The sequence below is a fragment of the Copadichromis virginalis genome, linkage group LG11 (assembly GCF_057382275.1).
Source record: "Copadichromis virginalis isolate Kocher_CV1m ecotype Utaka linkage group LG11, C_Virginalis_male_GT1.1, whole genome shotgun sequence".
Lineage (NCBI taxonomy): Eukaryota > Metazoa > Chordata > Actinopteri > Cichliformes > Cichlidae > Copadichromis > Copadichromis virginalis.
This window is the reverse complement of record NC_140628.1, coordinates 31,060,884-31,086,888: the sequence shown is the minus strand read 5'-3', so window position 1 is coordinate 31,086,888 and position 26,005 is coordinate 31,060,884. Positions and strand designations below refer to the sequence as shown.

Below are 26,005 nucleotides of genomic sequence, written 5' to 3'. Positions count from 1 at the left end.
CAGTTACATTATTGAGTTTATGCAGGAGGGGAGAGAACACCTTTGCTTTGTTTTAAACCATAAAAAGCTAAAGGAAAGCACACCCTGGTAAAGCTTTTGTACAAATTCAGACCACGCATGGCATTTTCTAGTTTGACGCCTCTCAGACGAGGGTTGTCTGTGTTCTGCTGAACTGCTGTAAATAGTGCAACTGCAAAAGTCCAGCTCCACCTTTCAGGCTACTTCCCAGCTCAACAAACACTGGACTAAGGGGGTCATAATATTTAGATTTCAGGTTTCTTTTACAGCTTAAAATTGACCGTTATAGTATCTTACTGTGTCAAAATGTGAGAACAGGAAGATTAGATCCACCGATAATAGAGTGATGCCTAATAAGGAAGTATATATATATATATATATATATATTCGTCTGTGACTCTTGTGAGAACAATAACTAGTTCATGAATACTGTGCATGTGTACAGATGACAGTTGTAAGTAGATGAATGCTCAATCTTTGTGTTTGAATCTGCGGGTATCTAAAGCATCTTTTAAATAATATTGTTTTAATCATATATTTTTTAATATGGTTTTCATATATCAGTAATCGCACACCATCATACTTTAAACAGTATGCACTGTGTCAGCTATTTCACAGTTTAAAGTGGTGATGAGGCAAGATAAGTGAAGATAAGGTTGTTGTTGGTTGGTTGGTTAGCATGACAACACATTGTTTCTCCTGTTTTAGCAACTGTTGTGTACTTCCTTTTTTTATGATTTATGTCACTTATAGTTATTGCTACAATGAAAATACCTTTTTGTGCTCTTTGTTACATTTATTTTTAGCATACTGTGATAGCCTGAGATTGAGGAATTACTGTAGTGTGAGGAGAAGAGCAGTTATACTTTGCAGTAAATGTTTGTGCAGGTTTTGTTTTGTTTTGTTTGTTTGAATAAATGGAAGCAAATGCTCATAAGTTTTTTCAGACCTGCCGTTAAACATGTTTTGGGTTTGGGGGATCCAAAATTGATTCCCAGGGGGACTGCGGTAGTAAAATGTAGTCACATGAGTATGGAAAATATGAATTTGCAACATCCTGTAGTGGCATCTGTGTTAAACCTGTTTCCTGTGCAGTTTGCTTCCTGTACATTTTTATTGAGCATTCTTCTGTTAATAAAACTATTGAATTTTTAAAGAACAAAAAAAAAAAACTGCCTCTTGTCTTTCCTGAGAAGATTTCTCAACATACAGATGAGCCTGCTCTTTAAAATTAGGCGCAACAAACAACACAGTAACTGAGTTTATGTTGTTGGTCCTCACTCGAAAGTTTATTTCTCTTTCAGTATAATTTTAACCTCATCAGCACCGTTTTCAGAAATATGTAACACACTAAATTTTCTTAAAAATTGCAGTGGTTATTTTCTTTTTCTTGTTTTTTCTATTAACTATAGCACTTTAATTAACTGCTATTTAGTTATACAGTTCATTAAAGTGCAACACTTTCCTCTTTAGCATATGTAAGAATGACATACTTCTTAAACTCTGCTTCAAATAGCATTTCCTCTTTCAGGGCTTAGGTAGAAGCCTTGCAAACTTAGATTTGATGAAGTCTGTCTTCAATAGTAAATCTATTTCATGATATATTAATAACATTTTCAAGTCTTCTGTCCCTAAGGTATCCTTCTTCTTGAACATTGGCCTTTTTGTTGAGATTTGGTGTTGAGTTCAGTGCATGGCTTCTCTGGAGGCAGCAGTGTGCAGTGTTGTTGAACTGCATTATGATATTACTGGCCACTTCATGAAGTACACGTTGCTTTTGCACCTTGGATCAATCTTTTGATTTTGAAGTGTTGTACATTCAGAGATGTTCTTCTGCATACTGGGTATAAAGAGCAGTTATTTGAGCCTCTGTTGCCTTTCTATTAGCTCAAAAGAGCACAATCATTGAGCTCTGACATCAGGCAAGGACGTTTTTAGCCACTTTCTGGATATTTTCTCTTTTTGAGACCAATTTCATAGATCTTTCTGTAAACATTAAAGACTATAAATAGCACAATTCAATCAGGACCGTCCTTTAAAAAAAATGCTGAATAAGTAAATTATAAAGATAGATAACTTTGTAGGGGTGTAGGGTGGGGTTATGTTAACCATAAATTGAAATTTGTCTTCAACATGGATGAAAATTGATAACAAGCCTCATAACTAGAAAACTATGATTCTTACAACTGTCTTAACGCTATCTTTATATTTCTATTTACGAGGAGTAAAAGCCAAACTTGCGGAGGAAACCTGTCAGCGAGCACGTTTAGTTCACAGAGTGCGCCACCCCAACAAGTGACTCAGACGTTTGCTCTATTTATGCGTCAGAAAACCCACAGTTACCTTATTTCACAGTTAACAAACTCAGTTTGACCTAAACGTGCTTTCTGGAACAACAGGTCTGACTTTTAATGGCTTTGACACAACACAAATGGCACTCAAACAGCTACACAATGTGACAGCAAAAGTAGTCTGGACTGTGCATCTGCCAGCAAAACCTAATATTTTTCATCATGTAGCCTTAGCGCCGCATTTAAATATACAAGTTACTTTTACTTTAAATAAATAATATTGTGGTCACCTATTCTGCTCCATTACAACTCCACATATTTATTCTTGCAGTCTATTAGCAGGAATCATACTATAACATAATCACTGTTTGTCATATAATGAGCTTTGATGCAGTTTTTGGAGCAAACCTTTTCAGCTCCTTTCCCTTTAAGACTACCTGCCATTTACCGTAACCTTTTCATCAACAACAGCTTTTAATAGTACGTCGGGACTCTTAGCAACAGAGCTCTGTTGCATTTATATCATTATATATGATCAAGACTAGAGAAAAAAAACTAATGTGTGTTTAGCCTGACATTTCGGCTCACAAGGATTGCTTGCAGATAAGCTGGCCTCATTATTTAATATTGATCATGTCTGATATCTATTTTGAACATTCACCATTGTCAGTCATTCTACATGACCAAAAAGAAGGAAAAGCATCACAGGTCTGCTTTTGAGGTTTTATTTCCTTCTTCGGTTTCAAGCTGTATTTAACAATTTAATCTGATCTGTTACAAGCCCACTGAAAGCAGCCAGGGTGTTTACATAACATTATATAAAAGTAAAATTTTCAAAGCAGAAAAACTGTTTTTCAAATTCATATAATTCAAAATATTGCATTAGAGATATGCAGTAAGAGTAAAGACTATGAACAAGGACGATTTCAAATGGAGATAAAACTGACTGGAAGAATGAAACCTCAGCAGTCACTCTAATAGTGACCTGCACAACATACGTAGCTCTAAAGCAATATATCACAACCCAGATCTATGCATGGAAATGTCTCTTGAAAGGAGACTTATGGCTACCTCCGCCGTTGATGTTGTGATTCAGCGTGTTTGCACTGCGAAGGCCTGACCTTTTTCATCAAAATGCCACTATTAAGGAACTGCACTAAATCTGCTGTCATTTCTGTCCATGAACCACGAGGTCAACAGCACCGTCATCCTTACTGTAAAAGATTAAAGCAGAACTTCTGCTGCATGTGTGAGTGGAAATGAAAAAGGGAGAAATAAAAGGGAACCTCACCACAAAAAAGTAGAAGAAGGCAGTCCCTCATCATCATTTCTAATTATATCTTCTTCTTCTTTTTTTACCACCACTGTTTCTTGACATTAGTTTGACAGTTTTTAAAATCTATATCTTTATAGAGTAACAAACCTATTGTATGTAAAAGGAGAAGGTGATTAAAAAAAGGGTGACAATAATTAAGAAATGTTACACCTATGTTGTATTTTAGCAGTTGTTGCTATAGTGTAGCTTAATAAAGGAATGAACTGCAAAGACAGAAATAAACAAATTGATGACTTATGTCAAGAAGTTTGACTAGTATTCTAGTTTGTGCAGCAAAATGTGTTCCGTGTTATTAAAGGCTGCTGTGGTATTTTACTCTATGTTGACATCTAGTGGTTTTATTAGGAAACTGTTGTTTACAGCAGTGCAGGAGCCTATGTGAGCGGTTTTAAATGTATCAGGTGTACCGTACAGGTGATGAATGGCTCACTATTTGTCACCTCTCAGGTGAACGGCTGATTCAAATGAGAGGTGAATGAACAAATCATTTGCGGACTTCTCAAAAAGTGAGTCTCCTTGTTGATAAGCAAAGCAGCATACAGGAAAAAGAAAATGGGCCAAAGAGAAGGGCAATGGTGAAATTTAGAAAAGCAGCAGTAAAGTGAGGTGAGGACAAAGTTAGTCACCTCAAAGCTTTCAATTTCAAATCTCATTCTGTTTCTGCCTACACAGTTTACACAGGATGGTCACACTCTATCAGGGTCTAATTTAAAAATAAAGCACACAAAGTCCATGTTAAATGTCTTAAACCTGAATTATTTCAAATGGGCAACAGGGGGCGACTTGTGTGGTTGCGAAAAAGAAAGTGTCCAGCTATTTAAAAGTCTATTTTCAGAACATTTTTTAATTTAGATGGAGAAGACATTAGTCAGCAATCCATTTTCTTCTACTTCCACATCTATGACCAATTTAGAACCACCAATTAACCTAAAGCCCTGCATGACTTTGGACTGTAGGAGGAAGTCAGAATGTTCAGAGGGAACCAGCAGAGAACGTGCAAACACCACACAGAAAGGCCCCAGGCTGGTTTCAAACCTAGGACGTTTTTGCTGGGCGACAACAGTGCTACTGACAGCACCACCCTGTACGTCTTTTTGATCAAGTACAAAGACAATAAAAAGCTGTGAATATATAATGTAGAATTTCATTTTGCTGCATATTTGCCGTTCTGATTTTTGCATTAAGATGGACTAGTGTATACTGTACAGGGCTGCATGAGCTGGCATATCATGTGAAGAAATAAGTAGCATGTACAACTAGCTAAGCTCATACTGTGGCTTTAACCCTTTCACGCATAGTGGTTTGTATTCCAGCACACTTGCATATAAACCACTACATTGACACTGATGTGTCACTCCATACCCTGCCACCCAGTCAAAACATATGTTCTCCACCTAAGTGGACATGTAGAAAACTAAATCTTTAAAAAAATGAAGTTCAAAAATCTTGTTTGGATGCCTAAAGATGAATAAAAATAATTTAAAAAAACCTGATTGAGGTTGTCATATGCATGCATGAAAGGGTTAAAAAGACTTTAAGCTTGACTAAGAAATGTATGTTTAATTAAAGTGAACATCAAAGTTCATGTTCATGCACTATTCGTGTGGTGGGCTATTTTGAGAACTTTGCTTTTAATAAGATCAATACCACAGACACAGGCTCGCAGCTTACATGTGGTATTGCAAAGACGAAAGCTATTGCTCTGTCTGTCTGCCCAAAGTTCAGGACTATAACCATACATTTTGTTTTTTTGATCCACACAGAAACAGACATGTAAAAAACAAAAAAACAAACTGTAACACATTAACTACATCTTGCCCACAGGTTTCCTAGCAACTTGGTTCTAATGTCAAGGTGTCACCCAGCTGTGACAGTAAGTTATGGTTGAGAAAATCTGGTATAGAAGTAAAACAATTGTCCCCTGCTGTCAAATAGATGAGGAGTTACTCACAGATGGAACCTAAAATAACATCTGACGCTTAGCAGGTGCTAGTTATTTTGCATACAGGGTTCCTCTAAAAATAAGAAGGGGGAAACTCTGTATTTTTCATGACTTTTGAACATGCAGTACTGCATAGCTCTAACAGTTTTAATGGTTGTTCCTCTTTATTAGTAATGCCAAAAAGGAATTTAATAAATGAAAGAAAAACAAAACTGTCAGGTTGCTCTTTCACTGTGTCAGCACTAATAAAGAAAGAAGCAGAGGTACAGAAACAGATGCTGAACTGTAGCACTACCATGAGGACATCTCCATATCATTTAGGTGTTGTTCTATATACCCTAAATAAATCTGCTGGTTTAGGGCTTAACCTCAAGTGTAATTTCCAGTCAGATCTTATAATCTGAATTATAGACAGCTATCGGGGAATATTCATAATCTTTATTATTAGTTTATTAAGTGTAGGTTCAAACTGTGTTTTGTATAATGATGATTTACTTTAGTCAAGGTCATAAACCCAGTTACAGTGCAAAAGATACAATCCCTATATAAATATATAGTTAGGTTGTAAATTGAAGCTTCTCATTTTAAAATTTATGGCAATCACTGAACTTTTGGTGGTATAATGTCGTCCTATTTTTTGCCTGACATAGGATTATAGCTGCTCAACAGTGCTGGGTCTTCTTTGCTAGATTTTTTTTTTCTTTTTTTTGCCTGTCCCATTTGGTTCTTTAGCCATCAGAATTGTTGTCTGAAGACCAACAAGGATACCCAATAGATTTACTTTGCCAAATGGATCATCGTGGCATTGCCGTATTGGTCCATTTGATCGATCTTTGTTTTTATTATTTATTATATTTTATTTTCAGATGTTACAGACGGGACAGACATGAGTGAGGGATAGGAAAGGGAGAAAGAAAGAGGAAGGAAAGGAAAAACAGAAGGGGAGAGGGACAGTGAGAAAGGGGGGGAGAAAAAAAATAAAAATCTCCTGGATCACCTGTTGAGAGAAGAATAGAAAACAAGCAAAAACAAAAACAAAAAAACAAAGCAACATACTAAACACAACACCATCGCATTAATCTAGCTTAGTGTAAACAGCAGTAAATACTAAATATTCAATGTTGTTGTGCAGCACGCAGGACAGATGTGCTTTGAAGTAGCAGCCAAGAAAGGTGTAATTTAAGTTTACGAGCAGTGAACACCTGTGTGCATACCTGTGTGGATCAGCGCGCTTGTATTCCAAAGGTTTCTCCATGTAATGATCTGCTAGGGAGTGTGGGGGGGCCACAGCCCCGTCCTCCAGGGTATCAAATCAAATCAAATCAAATCACTTTTTATTGTCACATCACATGTGCAGGCACACTGGCACAGCACATGCGAGTGAAATTCTTGTGTGCGAGCCCCACAAGCAACAGAGATGTGCAAACACAACAACACAAACGAGCAAAATACAAGAATGGCCAACCTGAAACTAATAAATATATGTACAATATATAATAGTGTATGCATTTCTGGATGTGTATACTAAATATTTTCCTATGTGTGTGTGTGTGTGTGTGTGTGTGTGTGTGTGTGTGTGTGTGTGTGTGTGTGTGTATACACATTTTTACAAATTAAATAGTAAAAAAAAAAAAAAAAAAAAAAATACTAATAATAATAATAATAATAATAATAAAATATATAAAATATACAGAGTTGAATATGTGCAAAACAAGTGGCATTTATATACAGTGTGGAGTGCATAATGTTGAAGTTCCAGTAGTGAAGCTGAGGTGTCTATGACGTGTTCAGCAGTCTGATGGCCTGATGGAAAAAGCTGTCTCTCAGTCTGCTGGTACGGGACCGGATGCTGCAGAACCTCCTTCCTGATGGAAGCAGTCTGAACAGTTTATGGCTGGTGTGACTGGAGTCCTTGATGATCCTCCCCGCTTTCCTCAGGCAGCGCTTCCTGTAGATGTCTTGGAGGGAGGGAAGCTCACCTCCAATTATCCGTTCAGAGCACCGCACTACTCGCTGGAGAGCTTTGCAGTTGTAGGCGGTGCTGTTGCCATACCAGGTGGTGATGCATCCAGTGAGGATGCTCTCAATGGCACAGTGATAGAAGGTCCTGAGGATGCGGGGGCTCATGCCGAATCTTTTCAGTCTCCTGAGAAAGAAGAGGCGCTGCTGCGCCTTCTTCACTGTTTTGTTTGTGTGTACTGACCACGTAAGATCCTCAGCCAGGTGTACGCCAAGGAACCGGAAGCTGCTCACTCTCTCCACAGCAGCGCCGTTGATGGTGATGGGGGTGTGTACTTCTCTGCACCTCCGGAAGTCCACTATCAACTCCTTTGTCTTTGCGACGAGCTGAGGAGAGTCCCAGATGAGGGCTCACTCAGCAGCCGCGGAGCAGAAGCCAGGGGGAGTTGCACTGACGCGCCCGTGAGCTCCGCCGGCGGCCAGCTGTGCCTGAGTGACCGAGCCCCAGGCCGAGAGGCCGGGGGCACCCCACCTCCGAAGTGGCCCGAGCGAGCCCCAGGTTCCAGGCCCCGATAAGCGGCCGCCAAGGAGTGAGCCGGTGTGTACCCGGACGCCCACCCCCAGACACAAAGAACCACCAACGCACCGATGCCTGAGGGAGTCCGCCACTGGCAGGGGAAGTGGTGGTAGGTGGAGATAGGCCTCCAAACCTTGGAGGGCCTGAGGTGTCCCCAGAGAGGTGGCGTCTGATACCCAACCTGACATATAGACACAGACATACAGGCACACACAGACACAAACTTCCATTCCCCCCCTCATGCTCTCATATGCACTTACTCCACACTCAACCAACGTGGAGACAGACATAAAGAGACGCTGTACACACGATCACACTCCCCAAGCGTACTCTGCGAACCGGGTCTAGGTACCCTTGCCCCTGGAGGGGGGAACTGCACCCAGACCCAGGTGGTGTTACCCTTTTCCCTGCGGTGGGGAGAGGCAGACCGCCCCGACTCCGCAGCAGCAGGGAGGCCCCACACTCCAGACCGCAGTCGGACGGCCAACTCCTCCTAGCCCTCCCGCTCCAGCAGGCCGCAGAGAATGGGGGTGGGAGAAGACTTCAAACCTCCCTCCACCCACTCATTGTAGTGTTGATGCATGTGTGTTCTAAGGTGCAATTAAAACCCAGGAGGGCATGGAGCTACCTGCCAAGGAGCAGCAGGTAAGCGCATAGTCCCTCCTGATAGCCCTAAATGTCTAAGTGTATTTAAAATTGAGAGGTGGGCAACGACGCCAGGGGTGAGGTGTACACCCTGATGGTAATTTGGACTCCGTGATTGTGCCCACCCCCAAGATCCTATATGTATGTGTAATGAGAGTGTGAATAATGTGAATGTCTAAGTTGTGGGATAAAATTGAGGCAGAGGCAGCCAGAAGGGGACAGAGGGGGGGTAGCCTCCTCTGCACCCTGGTGACATACCCCTACTCCAAGGCCCTACATGTGTGGGTGTTTGTGGTGGAGCGGGAAGAGGGAGGCAGCATCATATTATGATGCACAACTGTGCAACATGTTTGCAGCTGGTGAAACATCTGGACTGTAGGCAGGCCGGTTTAGCACTCAGAGTCTTTAGTAGTTTAGCATTGTCTTGCTAAAATATGCACAGCTTTCCCTGAACAAAACATTACATACATGGGAGCATTTATTGCTCTAAAACCTGTATATACATTTCAGCACTGGCGGTACTTTTCTAGATGTACAAGCTGCCAATTCCGCAGGCAATGATGTACCGCCATACCACTAATGGGTATGAGCACTAATAACAAGGTTGATTGTCCTCTTTAGTATGTAGAAAGTTTTATCCTTTTTTTTTTAAAAAAGAATTCTGAAATAGTTCCTATAGATATATCTCATATATATATATATATATGTATGTATAAAATATTAAGATGTAATAATGAAATTCTTGGCCAGATAACAGTAACTGTTTGTGACATTTTGCTTATTTTGAAAAAGTATATATTACACCTTAAATAAAATGCTATTACAAAGTAAGTTCTACAGCTGTATCTTATTTATATTCTGGCAAATGCCTTTGCCTTCTAGCAGGCTAACATATGTTAGCCACTAGCTTTGCACATTCTGTTTAATCATGTATGTGCTTAAAGTGATTTTGGATTAGGGCTGAGTTTATAGGATTAGAACTTTCCACTAGCTGGATGGAGCCTTAAATAGATCAACCTGAAGCTGTCAGTGCTTCAGAGCTGTGGGAGAATTGCTGTTTGACGGCAAAATATTTCAGCGATAGGACCATTTCTGTTCCAGATGTGCAGGTAGGTGTAGTATTGTTGACTGGAATTAACAGCAATGTTTTTTTTTAACATTTCAGCATTTGTCTTCATCAATTTTATTGTGTTAAGTCTTTATCTTTTATTTCAAACTATCTATGAAAACAGATGAGAATATTAGACAGGATATTTCCTGTCAGTGAAAACAATTTCCTGTATGTTTGTATATTGAACCATCAGAAAACAACAGAAGATTTATTTATTGATTATACCTTAAATTAACACTGTAGAGCAGATAGAAGAAAACAGAAAACTGATGTTTTTAAATCATGAAAAAGTACTGGGTACAGCTCTTTAGTAAGTTGTTTTCTCCTCCTTTCTGTTAGCCCAAAGTTATTATTGTTTTTAAAGCTACCCTTTATCAATTTGCCAGATGTAATAATCTGTATTTTTTATACTTCAGAAAGATAATAAAGTGTTTTAGAGCTGGGGGGGGGGGGGGGGGGGGGGTGTTTTGTTTTTTTTACATTAACTTTCTATCCCAAACATTTTTAAGGCCTTTTTAAATAATTGTACTTTTTGTCTTTCCTTAGTGATGGCTGATGTCTTCAGAGGCCTAAACCTCCTTGAAACCCTTAAGGAATCTATTGAGAGCAATAGGTTATCAGATGTTAAGGATGCAGTGGAAGACCTCCTTATCAGCAGGATCAATTTGGGTGTGGTGGGGGACCGTGGGGAAGAAAAAGCCTCCTTCATGAACTCCCTCCGTGGTCTTGGGGCTGGCGATGAGGGAGCAGCTCCTTCTCCAGCCTCTGTTCCTCCAGATGGTTTAGCAGGCTACCCTGACCCCAAACACCCTGACTTTCGCCTGTGGGACCTGCCACCTGTTCCAGACATATCTCCATTTGAACCAGAGGGATACATAGATAGATACAAGTTCCTCCGCTACAATGCAGTCTTTATGACATCCACACAGACAGTCCAACCCAACAGTGTAGATGTTTTCTTGGAGGCCCTTTCCCTGCAGCGACAAACTGTGTATTTCATTCTCTTAGCTTCAGTTAAAGATTCAGAAAAGATCCTGGAAGAAAAAAAGAAAGCCAGTCTGGAAGTGCTGAAATCAAAGGGTATGGCACAGCCTAAAGTCTACCTGGTTGCACCAGCCACCCTGGAGAGGTTTGACTTCCCTACTCTGTTAGCAGATATGAGTAATGATCTTCCAGAGATCAAGGCACACGCCCTTGTCTTAGCTCTTCCAACACTCACCTCAGCTCTGGTCACTCAAAAAAAGGAAGCATTTAAAGCACTAGTATGGGCAGCTGCCTCACTGTCAGGTGGGGTATCCGCAATTCCTGTTCCCCTTGTTGCATCTATGGTGGATTCAAGTATAGGAGTGCGAATCTTGACCAAAGCACAGTTATCTCTTTGCCTGGATAATGAGTCCGTGGAGCGATTAGCCCGACAGAGAGGCATGGAACCTACAAAACTCAAAGAGTTACGAAACTGTGTGTTGTCAGTAGAGGTTAGCAAGGGTGAAGTGAAAAGGAGGTTGGCGGCAGCAGAGAAGGACTTGGCCACTGTTTCGTCGAAGCTGCTGGAGATGGCGATGCCTAGAAATGCCCGTTCGGTCAGCCGCTCCTTTGCTGCTATGCTGCAGGCTTTAAACAGTGCTATTGATGAGATGGCAGCTGATGCTCAAAACATACTAGCGGCTGCTCATGCAAAGGGGAAATGAAGTCAATTTTTTTTTTCTTCATGTAATGTTCAAAAGTGTATATTTTTCATTTATAATACAAAAGTACACTGTTAACACCATGTGAGCATAAATTCTGCAAATAAATGCCAAGCACTTTAAGATTCTCTGTGCTTGTCAATACAGTGGTGTACACTTGAGAAGTTATTTATTTGTAAAAAATGTTTGGAATCATGTATGATTTTTGTTCCACTTCTCACGTGTACACCACTTTGTATTGGTCTTTCACGTGGAATTTCAATAAAATTGATTCATGTTTGTGGCTGTAATGTGACAAAATGTGAAAAAGTTCAAGGGGGCCGAATACTTTTGCAAGCCACTGTAAATACTCACAAAACAGAAGCTTTCACTTTTAATAACCATGCTTTAAATAGATGAAGTGGGAGGAACTGAATGTGTACTGTAACAAGCTTGTTGAAAACTTCATCTTCACATTCTCCTCTAGCTTGACTGGGCATGCAAATATATTCAAGGTTTTAAGTCAACTGTGAAAACTTCCTTTTTGCTACTTTAGGAGGGGTCATGCATTCTACATACCCTAACTGGATCCTCTAAGGTAAGAATAAGCTTTGGTCTGAAAACCTCTTCCTTGTTCCTTTTACTGCCTATTTCAAGTTGTCAGTAAGTATGTAATCTCTGTATGTACTGATTCATCACCGCTGCAATGGTTATTGTCTTTTTTTTTATAGAAAACCTGAAGTTTTGAGTTGAATTATTTCTGATCTGGATTCCAGTTTTCCTTTGAAACATTACCCTTATATCCACAGAACAATGTATTCTTTCATTCTTCTTTCTTCTTATGTGTGTGTAATGAATTGTTAAATGCATAAGTGACGCAAAAGTACTCTATCAATAAACCAACAGCACTATAGTGATGCGTTAAAAACAATTTTTTTCTCCAAAGAACAAAATTTAAATTGCACTGCTGTAGATGTGTGAAAAAATGACCCAAGTGTAACCATTTAATTAACTATAAGGTTTCAAGAAGCAACAGCTTTCTGAAAGCTGTAGCAAACAGGAAGAAGGAAAATCCTGACAGTCACGTATTTGCACTGAAAACAAAAAGCTACCTTGTTATAAGTTGTAAAGCTTACAGTATGACTCAGTTCCATAAAAAAATATTCTTTGTTTTTTGTTGCAGAAATCAAGCTTTAGTTCTATGTGATAATGACAGGTCACACCCTTTGGTGGTTGATTTTGCTGTTTCTAATACAAAGTAGGTGTTTCATTACTCCATAATTAGTGCATTGTTTCCTTTTAACATCTGATTAGGGTCACATTTATTAACGAACTTTCTCACTGGTTTTTGTCATCGCTATAGGGTTTTCTTGTGAAATTCATCCTGAAAATCCCTTCAAATTACAAGACTCTAACTTGACAGCTACAGAGGGGTCCTGCATTGAAATCAAATGTCAAATCTTAAAATCTGTCAGTGATGGTCCGGCGTCCTGGTTTTGGATGAAGGATGCAGTTTGGATAAATGGCAGTTTTAGTGCCACTACTATTTACAGTTCTTCTGAGTCAAAACATCCTGTCAATGCACACTTTGCAAAAAGGGTGAAATATGTCGGCTCTCCACCTAGAAGTTGGAAAAATCCTCCTTCCTCACTGTGTAGTATATTAATTCGCGACCTGAATAAAACTGACACTGGAAACTATTCTTTTAGATATGTAGGAACATCTTCAAGTGATATTTGGACTACACAACCATTTACGAACCTCACAGTCACAGGTAAGAGCAAAGATCAGAGTGCTGAAAGATATACTGTTTTCATGTTTTATATTTTAGAGTACAAAACACTGAACTGAGCTGCTGTGGTTACAGAAAAAATCTGATTGGTTAAAATAATTTGATAGATACAAAAAAACAATGCCTTTTTTAAACTGAAGAAATTGCAACATAGAATTCATACATAAAATTTGGTCAGAAAAAAGTCATTTCACATATTTTATTTCATTAAGATGATAATAATGAACGATTTCTTGTATGAGAACTCCATTTTCGGCACCTTATTTGCATTCCCCTTGGAAATATAAGTAAAGCGATCCCTTAGGTTTCATTTAATGGAACATAGTACAGATAAACAATACAGCTATATGCATACTAGCCATATTTAGCTAACACCTGATATTCCAATCCTCATGAGTTTTAACTAAGCTAGTAACATCAATGTATGATCCTGCAACAGTTTTTTAAATCTTCAGGGAGCAGCCTTATATTATTTGTTCCTAAAACAAACATATTTGTAGGGCTTGTATGCTATACTTTTAGATTTTATCACATTCCTGTTGTCTCTACCTTTACATTTGCAGAAAATCCATGTCTGCTCACTTTTGAGGAACCAAAAAACGTGACTGAAAATGGCAATGTAACACTTACATGCTCCACATTAAGCTCCTGTACTTCAGGCCTAAAAATTGAAGGTCCTTCGGCATCACTTTCCCAAAACAAACCAGAAAACCCTAAAAAGACCACACTGAGTTTTAAAGTCACTTGGGAGGATGATGGGAGGATGTTTTCATGCCAAACAGAGAACAATACAGATCCATGTTTGATTCGGAATATCAGCCTCACTGTAGGATGTAAGTTCATAACTGAAAGTTTATTAATGTAATTTCTACTGAAGTGTGGACCTAATTACTACTTTTGTAAAAGATATGAATGATGTTAAAGAGTCTGAGGACTAAGGGAGTAAAATTATTACATTACTTTATTACAAAAATTAGATTATTAAATAATAAAAATTTGAACATTTTGTTAGCTGCCATTATTTCTCTGATAAAAATGAATCTGTGAAACATCTGTTACTACTGTGTCAGAGTCAGATTAGAAGAAAGTGATAAAAAAAAAAATTGATTTAAACAGATCTGCCACCAGAAAATGATCTTGTTCTGCTGCAAGATGAAAAATAGAAAAGTAGTGTGTTTCTATTTTTTCTAACTCATTTCAGAAAACCTGAATTGGTACAGTATGACACCTGCGTTGTAATAAATGTGATTAGCTATTTTCACCTTGCTGCATTTGTAAATATATGGATGTATCTGAAATCCAATACTTGTTCTATTCTGTCTATTTCATTTGTGTAAACAATCAACACACGGTGTACCTGTATGCACACTATTTGCTAATCTGTATTGATTTGCCTTTTGAACAGATGCTCCCAAAGACATGTCTGCAAATATAAGCTCTAAAGTTGTAAAGGAAGGAGAGTCTGTCAGTTTCACTTGCTCTGCTAAAGGACAACCTGAGCCCACTTTTACATGGACTAAAGATGGTCGAGATCTTGACTCAAAGGCCAATTGGATGATCTCATCAATTACTGCATCACAGAATGGATCATATATCTGTAAAGCTGTAAACAAATATGGGAGTAAAGAATTAGTGGTGACTGTCGGGGTTATTTGTGAGTATTGTTTCACATTAATTATATTGATCTATTCTTACAAATTTTTAGCAAATGTCTGAATGCCTTTTAAATGGGTTTGTATCTCAGTGGTTTAAACTTATGTTGGTGCAGTTTAAGATATTGTCGTTGTATTTGGCATAAGCCTTTATTTTTTATGAGAATCCTGTATTTTAGCATTTTTTTAGTTCTGATTCATCAGCCCAGTATTTTCAGCGCTGATTATTACAATGAATCAACTTTACCAAATACTGACATCTTCTGTTATAGATGCCCCTGATGTTGACATAGAGATTTCACAGAAGTCTGAAAGAAGTCCAAAAACGATTATACAAGGAGATAAAGTCATTTTTACATGTTCTGTAAAGAGAAGCAACCCACCACCAGACTCTTTTACTTGGCAGAAAGACAAAACACATATTGATTCAAAACAGAGAATTGTTGTTGAAAACATACAGCCAGAAGACAGAGGTAACTACACATGTAGTGCCGAGAACACTGTGGGCTCTGGATCAAAAACTCTTCAACTTACGGTTCAATGTAAGTTTTAAACCTCTGTGTTCCATATGTCTATGAACATAACAGAGAAAATAAAAATAAATTAGTGTTGATGCTGTATTGACTGTTTCAGTATCAAAAGTATTCTGAAAGTTATTTACTGTTTTCCAGACAAACCAAGGAAAACTAACATTTCTATCCATCAAACAAGTGTGAAAATTAATACAACCGCAAAATTCACTTGTTTAACTGATGCATATCCAGCCCCTTCAAGCTATTCCTGGTTCCATTATAAGCAGACTGACATCCCCCAGAAGAAGATGCTCATGGTTTTCATAGAAACTCTTCACTTAGAAAAAGTAAAAAGAGCAAATGAAGGATGTTACATATGCAACGCGAGCAACAGCATTGACACAGGGGACACTAGTGAGCCAGTGTGCATAGAAGTATTGTGTAAGTACTCTGCTGACATATTAAAGTTTCTCTGCACTTTGTTTTAGAACTGATTCCCTTTATCAATCAGTACCATCACAGAGAAAAAAATGCATTCATGCTTTTTCAGATTAATGTGATTATTACTGTTGTAGCATAGCGTTAGATGAAGCTGCACTTGCCTAATGATAATTAATTAGTATGTTAACTGTCAAGCAAACTAGTCTGTGTCAAATTAGATATTTTAACCCAAGTAAAAGCTCAAATTTGACTTAAACTGCAACTTTTATACAAAGAAAATAAAAACATGCTGCGTCATTTAGTGAATGCTGGTTCAGCATAGAGCTGACATTCTGTTTAAGGACTGATCTTGTAATATCATTCAGCATGTTAAAAATGATGCTCACAGGTGCTTCCTCTCCACAGTTCCTCCCAATCATACCAATCTGTACATGACTGAGTTGGTCACTGAAGGCGACCCTGTCGAAGTCAACTGCACTGCTGAAAGTTTCCCACTGCCAACTTTCACTCTGGCAAGATATTCTAAATCAAATTCTCAGACTCCAGAATGGAGTTTAACTTTAGACAACTCCTACAAATTTAAGGCAAATTCAACAGACGCAGGCGTTTACACCTGCAAGGCCTCAAACAGCGAAGGAAACCAGTGGAGCTCAAAAAAGCAACTGGTGGTGAATTGTAAGCAATTGAGTGATGCATGTCTTTGTCATATATATGTTACATCCAACACAATTATATTCTGATAATATTCAATCATCTAATAACTAGACAATATCTTAAACTAAAATGTGGTTTTAGTACAATTTCTCAGGCAGTAAAGTTTAGCTGTTCCATACTTTCAAGCTCCTATTTTTTGTTTTTTTACAAAAGACACATCATCAGCTCAGGAAACGAGGTTCAAGAAACATGAGGCATTGTTGCAATATATTAACTACTGTTGTTTTTCTTGATTAACAGATTAGATTATTTTACTGCTGAATTTCAGCTATAATAGAATTTGAGTTGTAAATAATTTAAATATTAAGGTTATGATTTTACAGAAAGATCTTGTGATTAAAAACAAACAAATAAAAATATCATCTCATTTCTTTGTTTATAATTTGCGTTAAATACAGATAGCCCCAGAGAGGTGAAAATAACAGGTCATCCTGATCTTATTGTAAAAGAGAATGAGTCATTAACACTGGATTGCAGTGCCAACTCGTACCCATCAGTAAGCTCCTTCACCTGGATGAAGATGATCGATGGGACGATGGAAACCACTATAAGCACTGGGACACCGTTCATTGTGGATTCTGCCAGTGTCTCTGACAGCGGGAAGTACCGCTGTACGGCCACAAATAAAATTGGAACGGGGAAATCAGTGCAAGTTGAAGTTAAAGTTAAGCGTGAGTACACTTGAATATTTCAGTCATTGTTTCTCACCAACAACAGAGTATCCACACGTCTAATACTTTGCTTTGTAATTATTTACTCATTTCATCTAAACTTCAAATATGACATGGACTCTAACAAGTGGTTGATTTTACTGGTTTTAGTTTTTCATTCTGGGATAAGTAAAATGCTTTAGAAAGGTCATTCAGGTTGTGCCGCATGTGCACTTTGGACCAGCAACTAAGGGATATGAGAAAGGAACATTTCTAACTCTACATGAAACAGCTTTGAATAGAGCAACTGTACATTGTCATTTTAAAACTTTCCATATTTAGCTATTCTGTCTTTTTTTGAAGTCATTATTTTGCGTTTCCTTTTCTTTTCTATTCCTCTGTTTAGATGGTCCAAAATTCACAAAGATTGAAAAAGAAAAGGAAGAGCAGCATGATGAACTGACAGGAGTGAAACTGAGGTGCATCAGTCAGTGCTATCCTGAAGTCACGCAATATTCATGGTACCAGAGGATAAACAAAAAAGAGAGCAAAAATGTAGCAAACGGTACGGATATTTTTGTGAGATCAGACCAGCCTGGGGAGTACTACTGCGTCGCAAAAAACGAAATTGGTGAAAGATCATCTGAGCCAATCAAGCTATTTGACGGTGAGTGAATTCCAAAGGCATTGACCTTTATCTCTACTGTGCATTGTTTTTATATAATAATACATTTAAATTATATTTTTCCTTTTTTAAATACGTACATAAAACTTTGTGGCAGTGTAGAGTGGGGTCATGTTAACAAGCCATCAACATTTGTTTTAACAATATTACATTATTTAATAAGCTCAACTTATTCATGTCCAGGTATTTACAACTCAGTGCCTATTATCCATCACCTACTCCTGCATAATGTCTGTGTACTCAAAGTAAACATGTGTCAGGTTACCCTTATTTGAAAAGTACATTTAAACAGAACAAAGAAAAAAAATCATACACACAATGTGTGTATGCCCTTAAAAGTAACACTGCCCATTGAACTGTCTTGGTGGAGGTTTGTGCTCTTTGGGTGCTTTTTGTTTTGCTGTGCTACCTGTTCACAAATCTCTATATATACTGATGTTCTGTCTCTTCTAACCACAGACACAGTTATGAAGATTGTGACGGTCTTCTCGCTTTGTCTTATTTTTCTAATTGTATGCATACTCATCTTTTTGTACAGGTAATATACAAAGTAAATAACAAATAGTTTCCATTAGAGAAACGTGTTCGGGTGATTGGCCTGTATGACTGCTCTTCTGCCCCTTTGTTTACAGACGCAGAAGGAACAATTTAATTCAACAAAGAACTACAAATGTGTGGTCCTGGAGTAGTTTTCTGGTATTAACTCATATGTTAAATCTTTTGAATTGTTAGTGAAATGAAACAAAAATGATGCATTTCCATCTGTAAACTGAATCAGGGTTCCTGGAATGGAGTCAGCAGGAGCAGTGGGAATCAGAGTGGTTTGGCAGAGCCGTTCAGGAGCAGAGATGACCTCTTGCTAAACCATCCATGTCAACCAAATGCCCAACGACCCCAGCGTCATCCAGACAGCACGTAAGTCTGCAGCAGCTCGCACTGTCCAGCTCAGAACAAGGGACTCATTGTTGGCAGGGGAGCTGGGTGCTGCTGCTCACTCTTTCGTCAAAGCACCCATTTAACATCATTCAGTTATGAATGGCACACCCAGAGTCTGCTCAGCTTTTGAATGGTTCTGATTCTGAATGTGCATTTTTTATTTTTAACATCATTATTTTTCCACAGGACTGCATCCAACGTGAACACTGTTTACTCTGCTGTGAATCTGCCCAAAAGCAAACAGGTGATCCAATCATATCAGTGCAAGCTCAACAAAGACAAATCCATTTAAAATGTTTCAGTACTTTAGGGGCTCTGTAGAAAATAATAAAAGTCAAGAGTAGTTTGTAAAGTTTTATCTCCACTAATCCAGCCTTGTGCTTATGCTGTCCCTTACTGTTAATATATATCTGTCAGTATAGTTATTAATTATCCTTCATGTAAGGCATGAATGAACTGATTCAGTTGCTACTCTACATTCATTGACAAGTTCTCTCTGCATTTGCTCAGGCTGCCTCTGCACAAAACCCAATCAAAGGACATGGTGGAAACATGGGAAATGATTCTCTCAACTACGCTTCTGTGTTCTTTGAGAATAGAAAAAAGTGAGAATTCAGTTCTGTATATAAAAGGAGCCTAAATGATATGTTATTACATGACTTCTTTTATGACTATATGTTTTCCCCAGGGATTCAGAGGAGGATGCTGAGTACTCTGTGGTGTCAAAGCCTAAGAAGTCAAAAGTGGTAAGAAAGCTCAAAATTCCTTTTCCCCCTGTATCTCATTCAGTTTATTAGCTTATTTCATTGTATTTGTATATCATATACTCATTGTATATGATATACAAATACAAATAAAAATCATTGTAGCAAGGAAAATTAAGTTAAGGCAAAGTAAAGAATGAAAATGATCTTCAACAAGGGTTATTTTTGTACATCAAATCCAGACACTGTCAGAAATTATGACACCGTTTTGTCACTTTTTGTCATCTAGACAGAACAAGAAGTGCAGGAGGACTATGAGAACATCGGCGAAGAGCTTCCACCCAAACCTCCATATACATATAACTTTGACTCAGAGACAGATACCAGTGAAGATGAGGTGGAGGTCAACTATGCTCATGTGAACATTAAGCCAAAGTCTGGCCACCAGCGAGACTCCAGCAGCAGCAGCAGCAGCAGCAGCGAAGATGAAACTCAGTACTCTCAGGTCAAAATTTGACTAAAAATGCTTTGATCCTATTCAGACATCTCTGCCAGTTTGTGCCATGGACGTTCTGAAATATATTTGCCAGGCTAACTATACTGAACAAGGCTTGTATTACCTCATTGTTTCTTTTTTCCTTCCTGGGATATAATTTTAGCTTCCCTTTATGTATAGTAATAAGTCCCCACAAGTACACAAACCTATCTTTTTATCATAGATGTAAGACTGTTGGGGAAGTGTATATGGATAAGTGATAAAATGAAATGACTGCTGTTGTAAAATTGTGCTCCCATCCTCCTGCTGAGTTTTTTAATGTATATATATCTGTCTTGAAATTAAAGTACTTTACTGTATGCATAGTTCCATTTCATAACCTGCTTTGACACAAGCTGTTGTTTGATGGCAAACTTGGCTGCAGGGCCAGTTACTCTTTTAATCACATAATAATTATGCATTACAAAGTTGTCAATAAAAACAAGTGCCTAACAAGTTTTAGGTTGTACCTGCTTCTTACACACTCCACAAAGGTTTTTTTAGAATTAGACAAAGGTTAGTCATATGCATATAGTTAAAGATTCAACCTCAGCATACAGATATGTCTATTTTTACTAGTAAGACAGGAGAAGAATTTACAGACGAGGATCAAAACCAGGGCCGGAGGGAATGTCCAAACTCCTGGGCTTCTGCTGTCAATTCCTCTAAAGCTAAGTGACCACTTTCTCATCAACCCTTCATGTAAGTCCCTTAGCATCTTTCTTTCTTCCAAAATGAGCATCTGCAAGTGTTTCTTCCTACTTTGCATCTCCTCCATTGCTTGGTGCTTCTCGATGGATCTCAGAATCCACACCAGTCTTAGAGACCAGGCCTTTGATCTCACCTTCCCCGAGCTTGCCCTCTGACCTGGCCTGAAGTTGAGCAAAGTCCACATCAGCATAATGGAGAGAGTCATCCTTGTATTCTGCTGCTTCTGCCTCAAGAATGGCTTTATTGACATAAATCACATCTGCCTTTGAAGAGTTAGTCTACAGAGAAACCACAACAGTGTGTTTCAGTAACACAGAAAAGATGTGTTTTTTTCTATTTCAATAATGAGGTTCACTTTAACTGTGTTTTTTTAAGAGCATATGTTTTGGCATACTATATTCACATTTACTATGCAAGAAAACGTTCATTTTATCATTCAAACAGGACACACCATTAGCTCAGAGAGTCAGAATATGTTTTGGAATCTAAAGAGCTTGGAAAGAAAGACGTCTGGAAGTTTCTTGAAGACGTTTCTTCTCTCAGCTGAGAAGCTTCTTCCTCTTTCCAAGCTCTTTAGACTTGGTCTTTAGACTACGATGACCTGGATGACTGAGAACCTTCACAGACAATATGTTTTGGTGTTTAAATCACACTAACACATTGGCAAGTACACAGGAAGAGCTGGAGGCAAACTCATTCTACCACAGGTGGGATTTTTTTCTTCATCTAACTCATATATATGCATCAACATAAACTCACCTCATTGGTGACTAAACAGTCTGAAATATCCACAAGTCCCTTGTCAAGTGAAACATTGCCCTTCCTTTTCCTGCAACCATCACAGAAAGGTGAAAGGTTTAATTCACATTAAAAATTTTACATTGAAATATGCTTTAGGAAAAATACTTTCTCCTTGAAAATTCCTTGCCACAAGGTTAAAAACTCTAAAAGTCGTTATCCCCCTGATAATGTTTTGATTTTGTCACAATTCATGTATTACACGTGTGTGTTTTCAGCTTCAAGGTGGGCAGATAAAGTTTCATCAGAAGGCTGCCTTGTTAGTAATGATTTGTGGCAGCTGTGGTTGCTCTATAATTAGTCAGCTTACAAAAGGAACCTTGAAATATGTCTGTTATATGCATTTTTGATTATACATGATAATCGTAACCTACTTTGAAAATATCTGGTACCAGTGTTCTGTGTTCCTCACCTGTAAAGGCATATCAGTAGCGGTATGAAAACCAGCAACATCCCCAGTGCTCCCACTCCAGAACCAATCAGCAAAGAAAGAGTATGGAGGACTTAAAAAAAACAAAACAGTCATATCAATCACTAAAAGATGCAAATGACACAACAGAAAAGCCAGATATAAAATGAAGCTTCCTAGAGATTTCTTCACCTAGCTGAGTTTCACTGGAGGATATATTGAAAGCTATACTATCAGACCCCAGGGAGTTGCTGCTCAGACAGACCAGAGAGGGCATGTCTTGGCCCAGGTAGTACAGAGTGATGATGCTCCTCACGCTCGTGCTCCCCAGATTTACTTCCCGAATTGGGATATCAGCAGAGTGATTGACAAGCTCGCCAGCCAGCTGCCAAACCAGGGAGGGAAGCGGGTTCCCCTGAGTGTTACAGGTACATCGGATCTGGGACAAAATCTTCACACAGCGGGAAGAAAATAGGATCTCTGGAGCAACTGAGACAAAGAAGGTAATGGGTTAACTAGGCTTATGGGTGCTTTTCTTGGGGAAACATAAAGGCTTCAAAGGAATGAAAGCAAGAATAAGAGTCTTACATGTGACATCAATGCTGACAGGCTCTGAGCATTCAGCTCCATGGACATTAAGAGCTTCACAATGATATTGATCATCTGAGAGTTTGGTCACATTGAAGGTGAAGTGTTGCTCAAAGCCCACCGCTTCCTTTTTCCTTCCTGCCACCTGGAACCAGGTGAAGTTCACCGCTGCTGGATTGGCGATGCTTGTGCAAGTCAGAGTCACAGAGCTGCCATCCAGCACAGGACCAGAAGGGTCAACAGACACTGAAGTATTTTTAGGAGGATCTGAAAGGAAAATAATGTTCCTTGTTAGTATTGCATCCAAAGACTTTTTTTTACTTGTTTGGGAATGCATATTCAGCCTTTCAGAAAATATATAAATTGGGATGTTCTGGTGCAAGTTTTAGGGCAGAAAGTTATTAATTGATATGCATAATACTTTTTTCTTTTTCATTGTGATTCATATTATTCCTTTTTGATCGAATTAAATGTGTTTTGCTTTGGGGGGGCTTTAATCATACTTTTCTGTACTCTTACAGCTTGATGAGGACACAAATTAAACAAAACAGCTACACATACATTCAGACACTGGCACACATGTGGACACAGTGGAGCTCAGTCATGATGGACTCAGAAGGTTTTGAGGTTGTCACGCAATATGACAATGTGTTACTGTCCATAGCTCAGACACTAGTGTTGCCCTGTTAACAAGTCTTGGCCCCAGATCATGTTGGGTTGAGCACAGCTGGATATACAGTAGAGCCATGTTCAGGACGTGAGCACACTGGAGAAATACAGTTCTGTTGTTTGTTTTCGGTGTAAATCAATGTCTTTACTGTGTTAAATTAACTCACACTGAATGTCCAGCTGAATTGCTGCTGACGTTTCCTCTCCCAGATCATTTTTGGCTGTACAGTGGTAATCACCGCTGTGGCTGGTGTCGGCACCGTCTATGACCAAGACTGGTCCGGGCTCCTTATCCATCTCATTATCTCTGTACCAGGTGTAGTTGGTCACTGGTGGGTTAGAGCGGCTCTTACAGATCAGAGAAACAGAGCTGCCCTCCAGAACTGGACCAGTGGGATCGACGATTACTGTTGTTTCCCTCGGGGAAACTGGAAAAATAAACAAGCATGGGTTCAGTCTATGCTGTGATCCAACATTTATAATCTGTCTTTTTGTTTCAGGCTCACTTACACTGTACGTCAATCTGAGTGATAGAAGAATTCTGGCTTCCATAACTGTTACTGACTCCACAAAAAAACTGACTGTCAACTTCTGACACTGTGGCTGAAAACCTCTTCTTTGATCCCACCACTGACACCTGATCTCCATTCACTTTGTACCAGCTGTAGCTGTCCACGGCTGGATTTGCATTAGTGTTGCAGGTCACGGTCACTGAGCTGCCTTCTTTTACAGGACCAGAGTAACTAACGGATGTGTTATTTGGAGGATCTGTAAGAAAAATATGAAATTGTTAATACACAATCTATCTGCACAGACAGATTTTTTGGGCCACTCATAACCAGTGTCAAGCCTACAACTGGAATGATAAACATTTGTCTTTTCACATCAGCAAAACTGGATTTGTGTTTCTGGAGACCTGCCAAATGTTTACAATGTAACCAAGGGTCTATCCCAGCTGTAGCGCTTGATTGCAACTTGATTGAATGGCAAAACTGAAGCTCATTGAAACAGAGTGACTTTTGAAACTATACAAAAACAAACTTAAACCATCTGATTAGATGTTCTTTTATAGGTTTTTTATTATCCTGGAGAAGACCAAATCAGATAATATCAGACCATAAATAAAATCATGTTATGGCATGAATGCAAACAATAAAAGAAAAGGTGATAAAATATACTCACAAAGAACACTTAGCGTCAGAATTTTTTCATACAGAAGGTCACTTTTCCCAGCTTGTCGGTTATAGACGGCAGTGCAAGAAACTTTTTGTTCATTGTGAAGGTGAGAAGCAGTGAAGTTCATCACAGAGGTCGCAGGATTAGCTTCCACTTCCTCCTCTGTGTCACCTAAAGCGGGCGACCATGTCAGAAGTGGAGGAAGAATGGGACAGTGAGAAACAGCAGAGCAGGTCAATGTCACTGCAGTTCCTTCTTCTACCTCCAGGTTCAATGGAGTTATGGTAGGTTTAGGCAGTGAATCTGAAAAGTAGAACAATACAAAAATGACATAATGACCTAAAATGTAGTAAAGATGTGGCTTTATGTGTAGAATAGCAAGAGGAGGGGACAAACTTTGAGTGGATATGAGGACACTTGAAGGAAAGTTAAACTTCAAATCATTGTCACACTGCAGTCTGAAGTAATAGTTGTCATAATGGCGTGGTGGCATGTTGTTGAAGATGGTGGTGCAGTCTTTGTCACGCAGGATTCCAGTCAGGTTTCCTTGCTGGATATTTAAGCTTCCACTTGCACCAGTGAGGCTGGAATCAAACACCGGAGTTCTACTCCAGCCTTTCTTCCAGATAGCTTTACATGAATCATCCAGGAATTCCTCCCATTCTGGGGGCAAGGTGAATCTGCAGCGGATCAACACGCAGGATCCACTCAGTGCTTCTACAGTCTGAGGCAAGAAGACTGCCCAGTTTTGGCATAAGCTACCTGAGTTGAAGCAGCAGAAACATGACATTAGGTATGGTAAAGTAAACATTCTAATTACTGCCAATGTAAAGGTTCTGCATTTGCATCTACATATGTGGAAAGACAGATAAGTCCCTAGCAACATGACTGAAATTAAAATAACATACCTTGAAGTAGACTGCATATAAAGAAAACCTTTATTGCAACCGTCATATTCGTCTGATGATCCGAGTGAGGTACTGGAAACAGGACACTTTTATTGCTTGCTATAAATGTTATTGTATGGCTAACATTCAAACATAGTCTTTAGGACAAGCTGAGAGTCACACTATTTCCATTTTACAAAATGTTGATGTTTTGCTGAAAATAACTGAAATATTGTTTTAAGCCTGTGAGACTTTGTTTGCTTCATTGTTTATGTAATTATTCCCCTTTTTGAAGGTAATAATTAACTAAAATGGTAAATGGTAAATGATGAAAAAGAGGAAGCAATATAAAAATCATCCATGATCTTATTCTTTATCCTCAACAGTATTTCATATAATATTTAGTACTTTTATTAAGGTAACAGTCTTACCTTAAAAGCCAACAGAAGTGTTCAGCATACAGTGTCTTTTCTGGAAAGAAAAAAAAAAGTTTTAAAAAAAATAATTTGAGGTCACAAATCCTGAGATCATTTTAAAGTATACAATCATAAAAATAATATTAATAAAGTTAAAATGAAGGGTTTACAAGCATTAAAGCATCAG

At 38.6% G+C, this 26,005-nt stretch overlaps 3 protein-coding genes across 3 annotated transcripts; 2 read left to right on the top strand and 1 right to left on the bottom strand.

Moving 5' to 3' along the window:
* Positions 1–10,427: 10,427 nt before the first annotated feature.
* Positions 10,428–11,567, top strand: irgq2 (immunity-related GTPase family, q2). Its single transcript, XM_085471993.1, has one exon. It carries the CDS (start codon positions 10,428–10,430, stop codon positions 11,565–11,567), a length of 1,140 nt encoding a protein of 379 aa, XP_085328119.1.
* A 534-nt stretch (positions 11,568–12,101) lies between these two features.
* LOC146699052 (B-cell receptor CD22) lies at positions 12,102–20,617 on the top strand. The gene is made up of 17 exons (XM_085471967.1): positions 12,102–12,141; positions 12,727–12,801; positions 12,907–13,317; positions 13,899–14,168; positions 14,741–14,989; positions 15,260–15,529; positions 15,659–15,940; positions 16,346–16,615; positions 17,053–17,325; positions 17,711–17,971; positions 18,449–18,527; positions 18,622–18,685; positions 18,768–18,904; positions 19,112–19,169; positions 19,436–19,530; positions 19,614–19,671; positions 19,919–20,617. Exons 2-17 carry the CDS (start codon positions 12,753–12,755, stop codon positions 20,144–20,146), a joined length of 3,054 nt encoding a protein of 1,017 aa, XP_085328093.1. The 5' UTR covers positions 12,102–12,141; positions 12,727–12,752; the 3' UTR covers positions 20,147–20,617.
* A 119-nt stretch (positions 20,618–20,736) lies between these two features.
* Positions 20,737–25,871, bottom strand: LOC146699051 (myelin-associated glycoprotein-like). Its single transcript, XM_085471969.1, has 11 exons — positions 25,834–25,871; positions 25,424–25,495; positions 24,912–25,277; positions 24,522–24,818; positions 23,850–24,107; positions 23,507–23,767; positions 22,671–22,937; positions 22,275–22,571; positions 22,086–22,176; positions 21,635–21,704; positions 20,737–21,153 (listed from the first exon to the last, which is right to left on the bottom strand). The coding sequence occupies exons 2-11, from the start codon at positions 25,467–25,469 to the stop codon at positions 20,923–20,925; spliced, it is 2,184 nt and encodes a 727-aa protein (XP_085328095.1). The 5' UTR covers positions 25,470–25,495; positions 25,834–25,871; the 3' UTR covers positions 20,737–20,922.
* Positions 25,872–26,005: the final 134 nt, after the last annotated feature.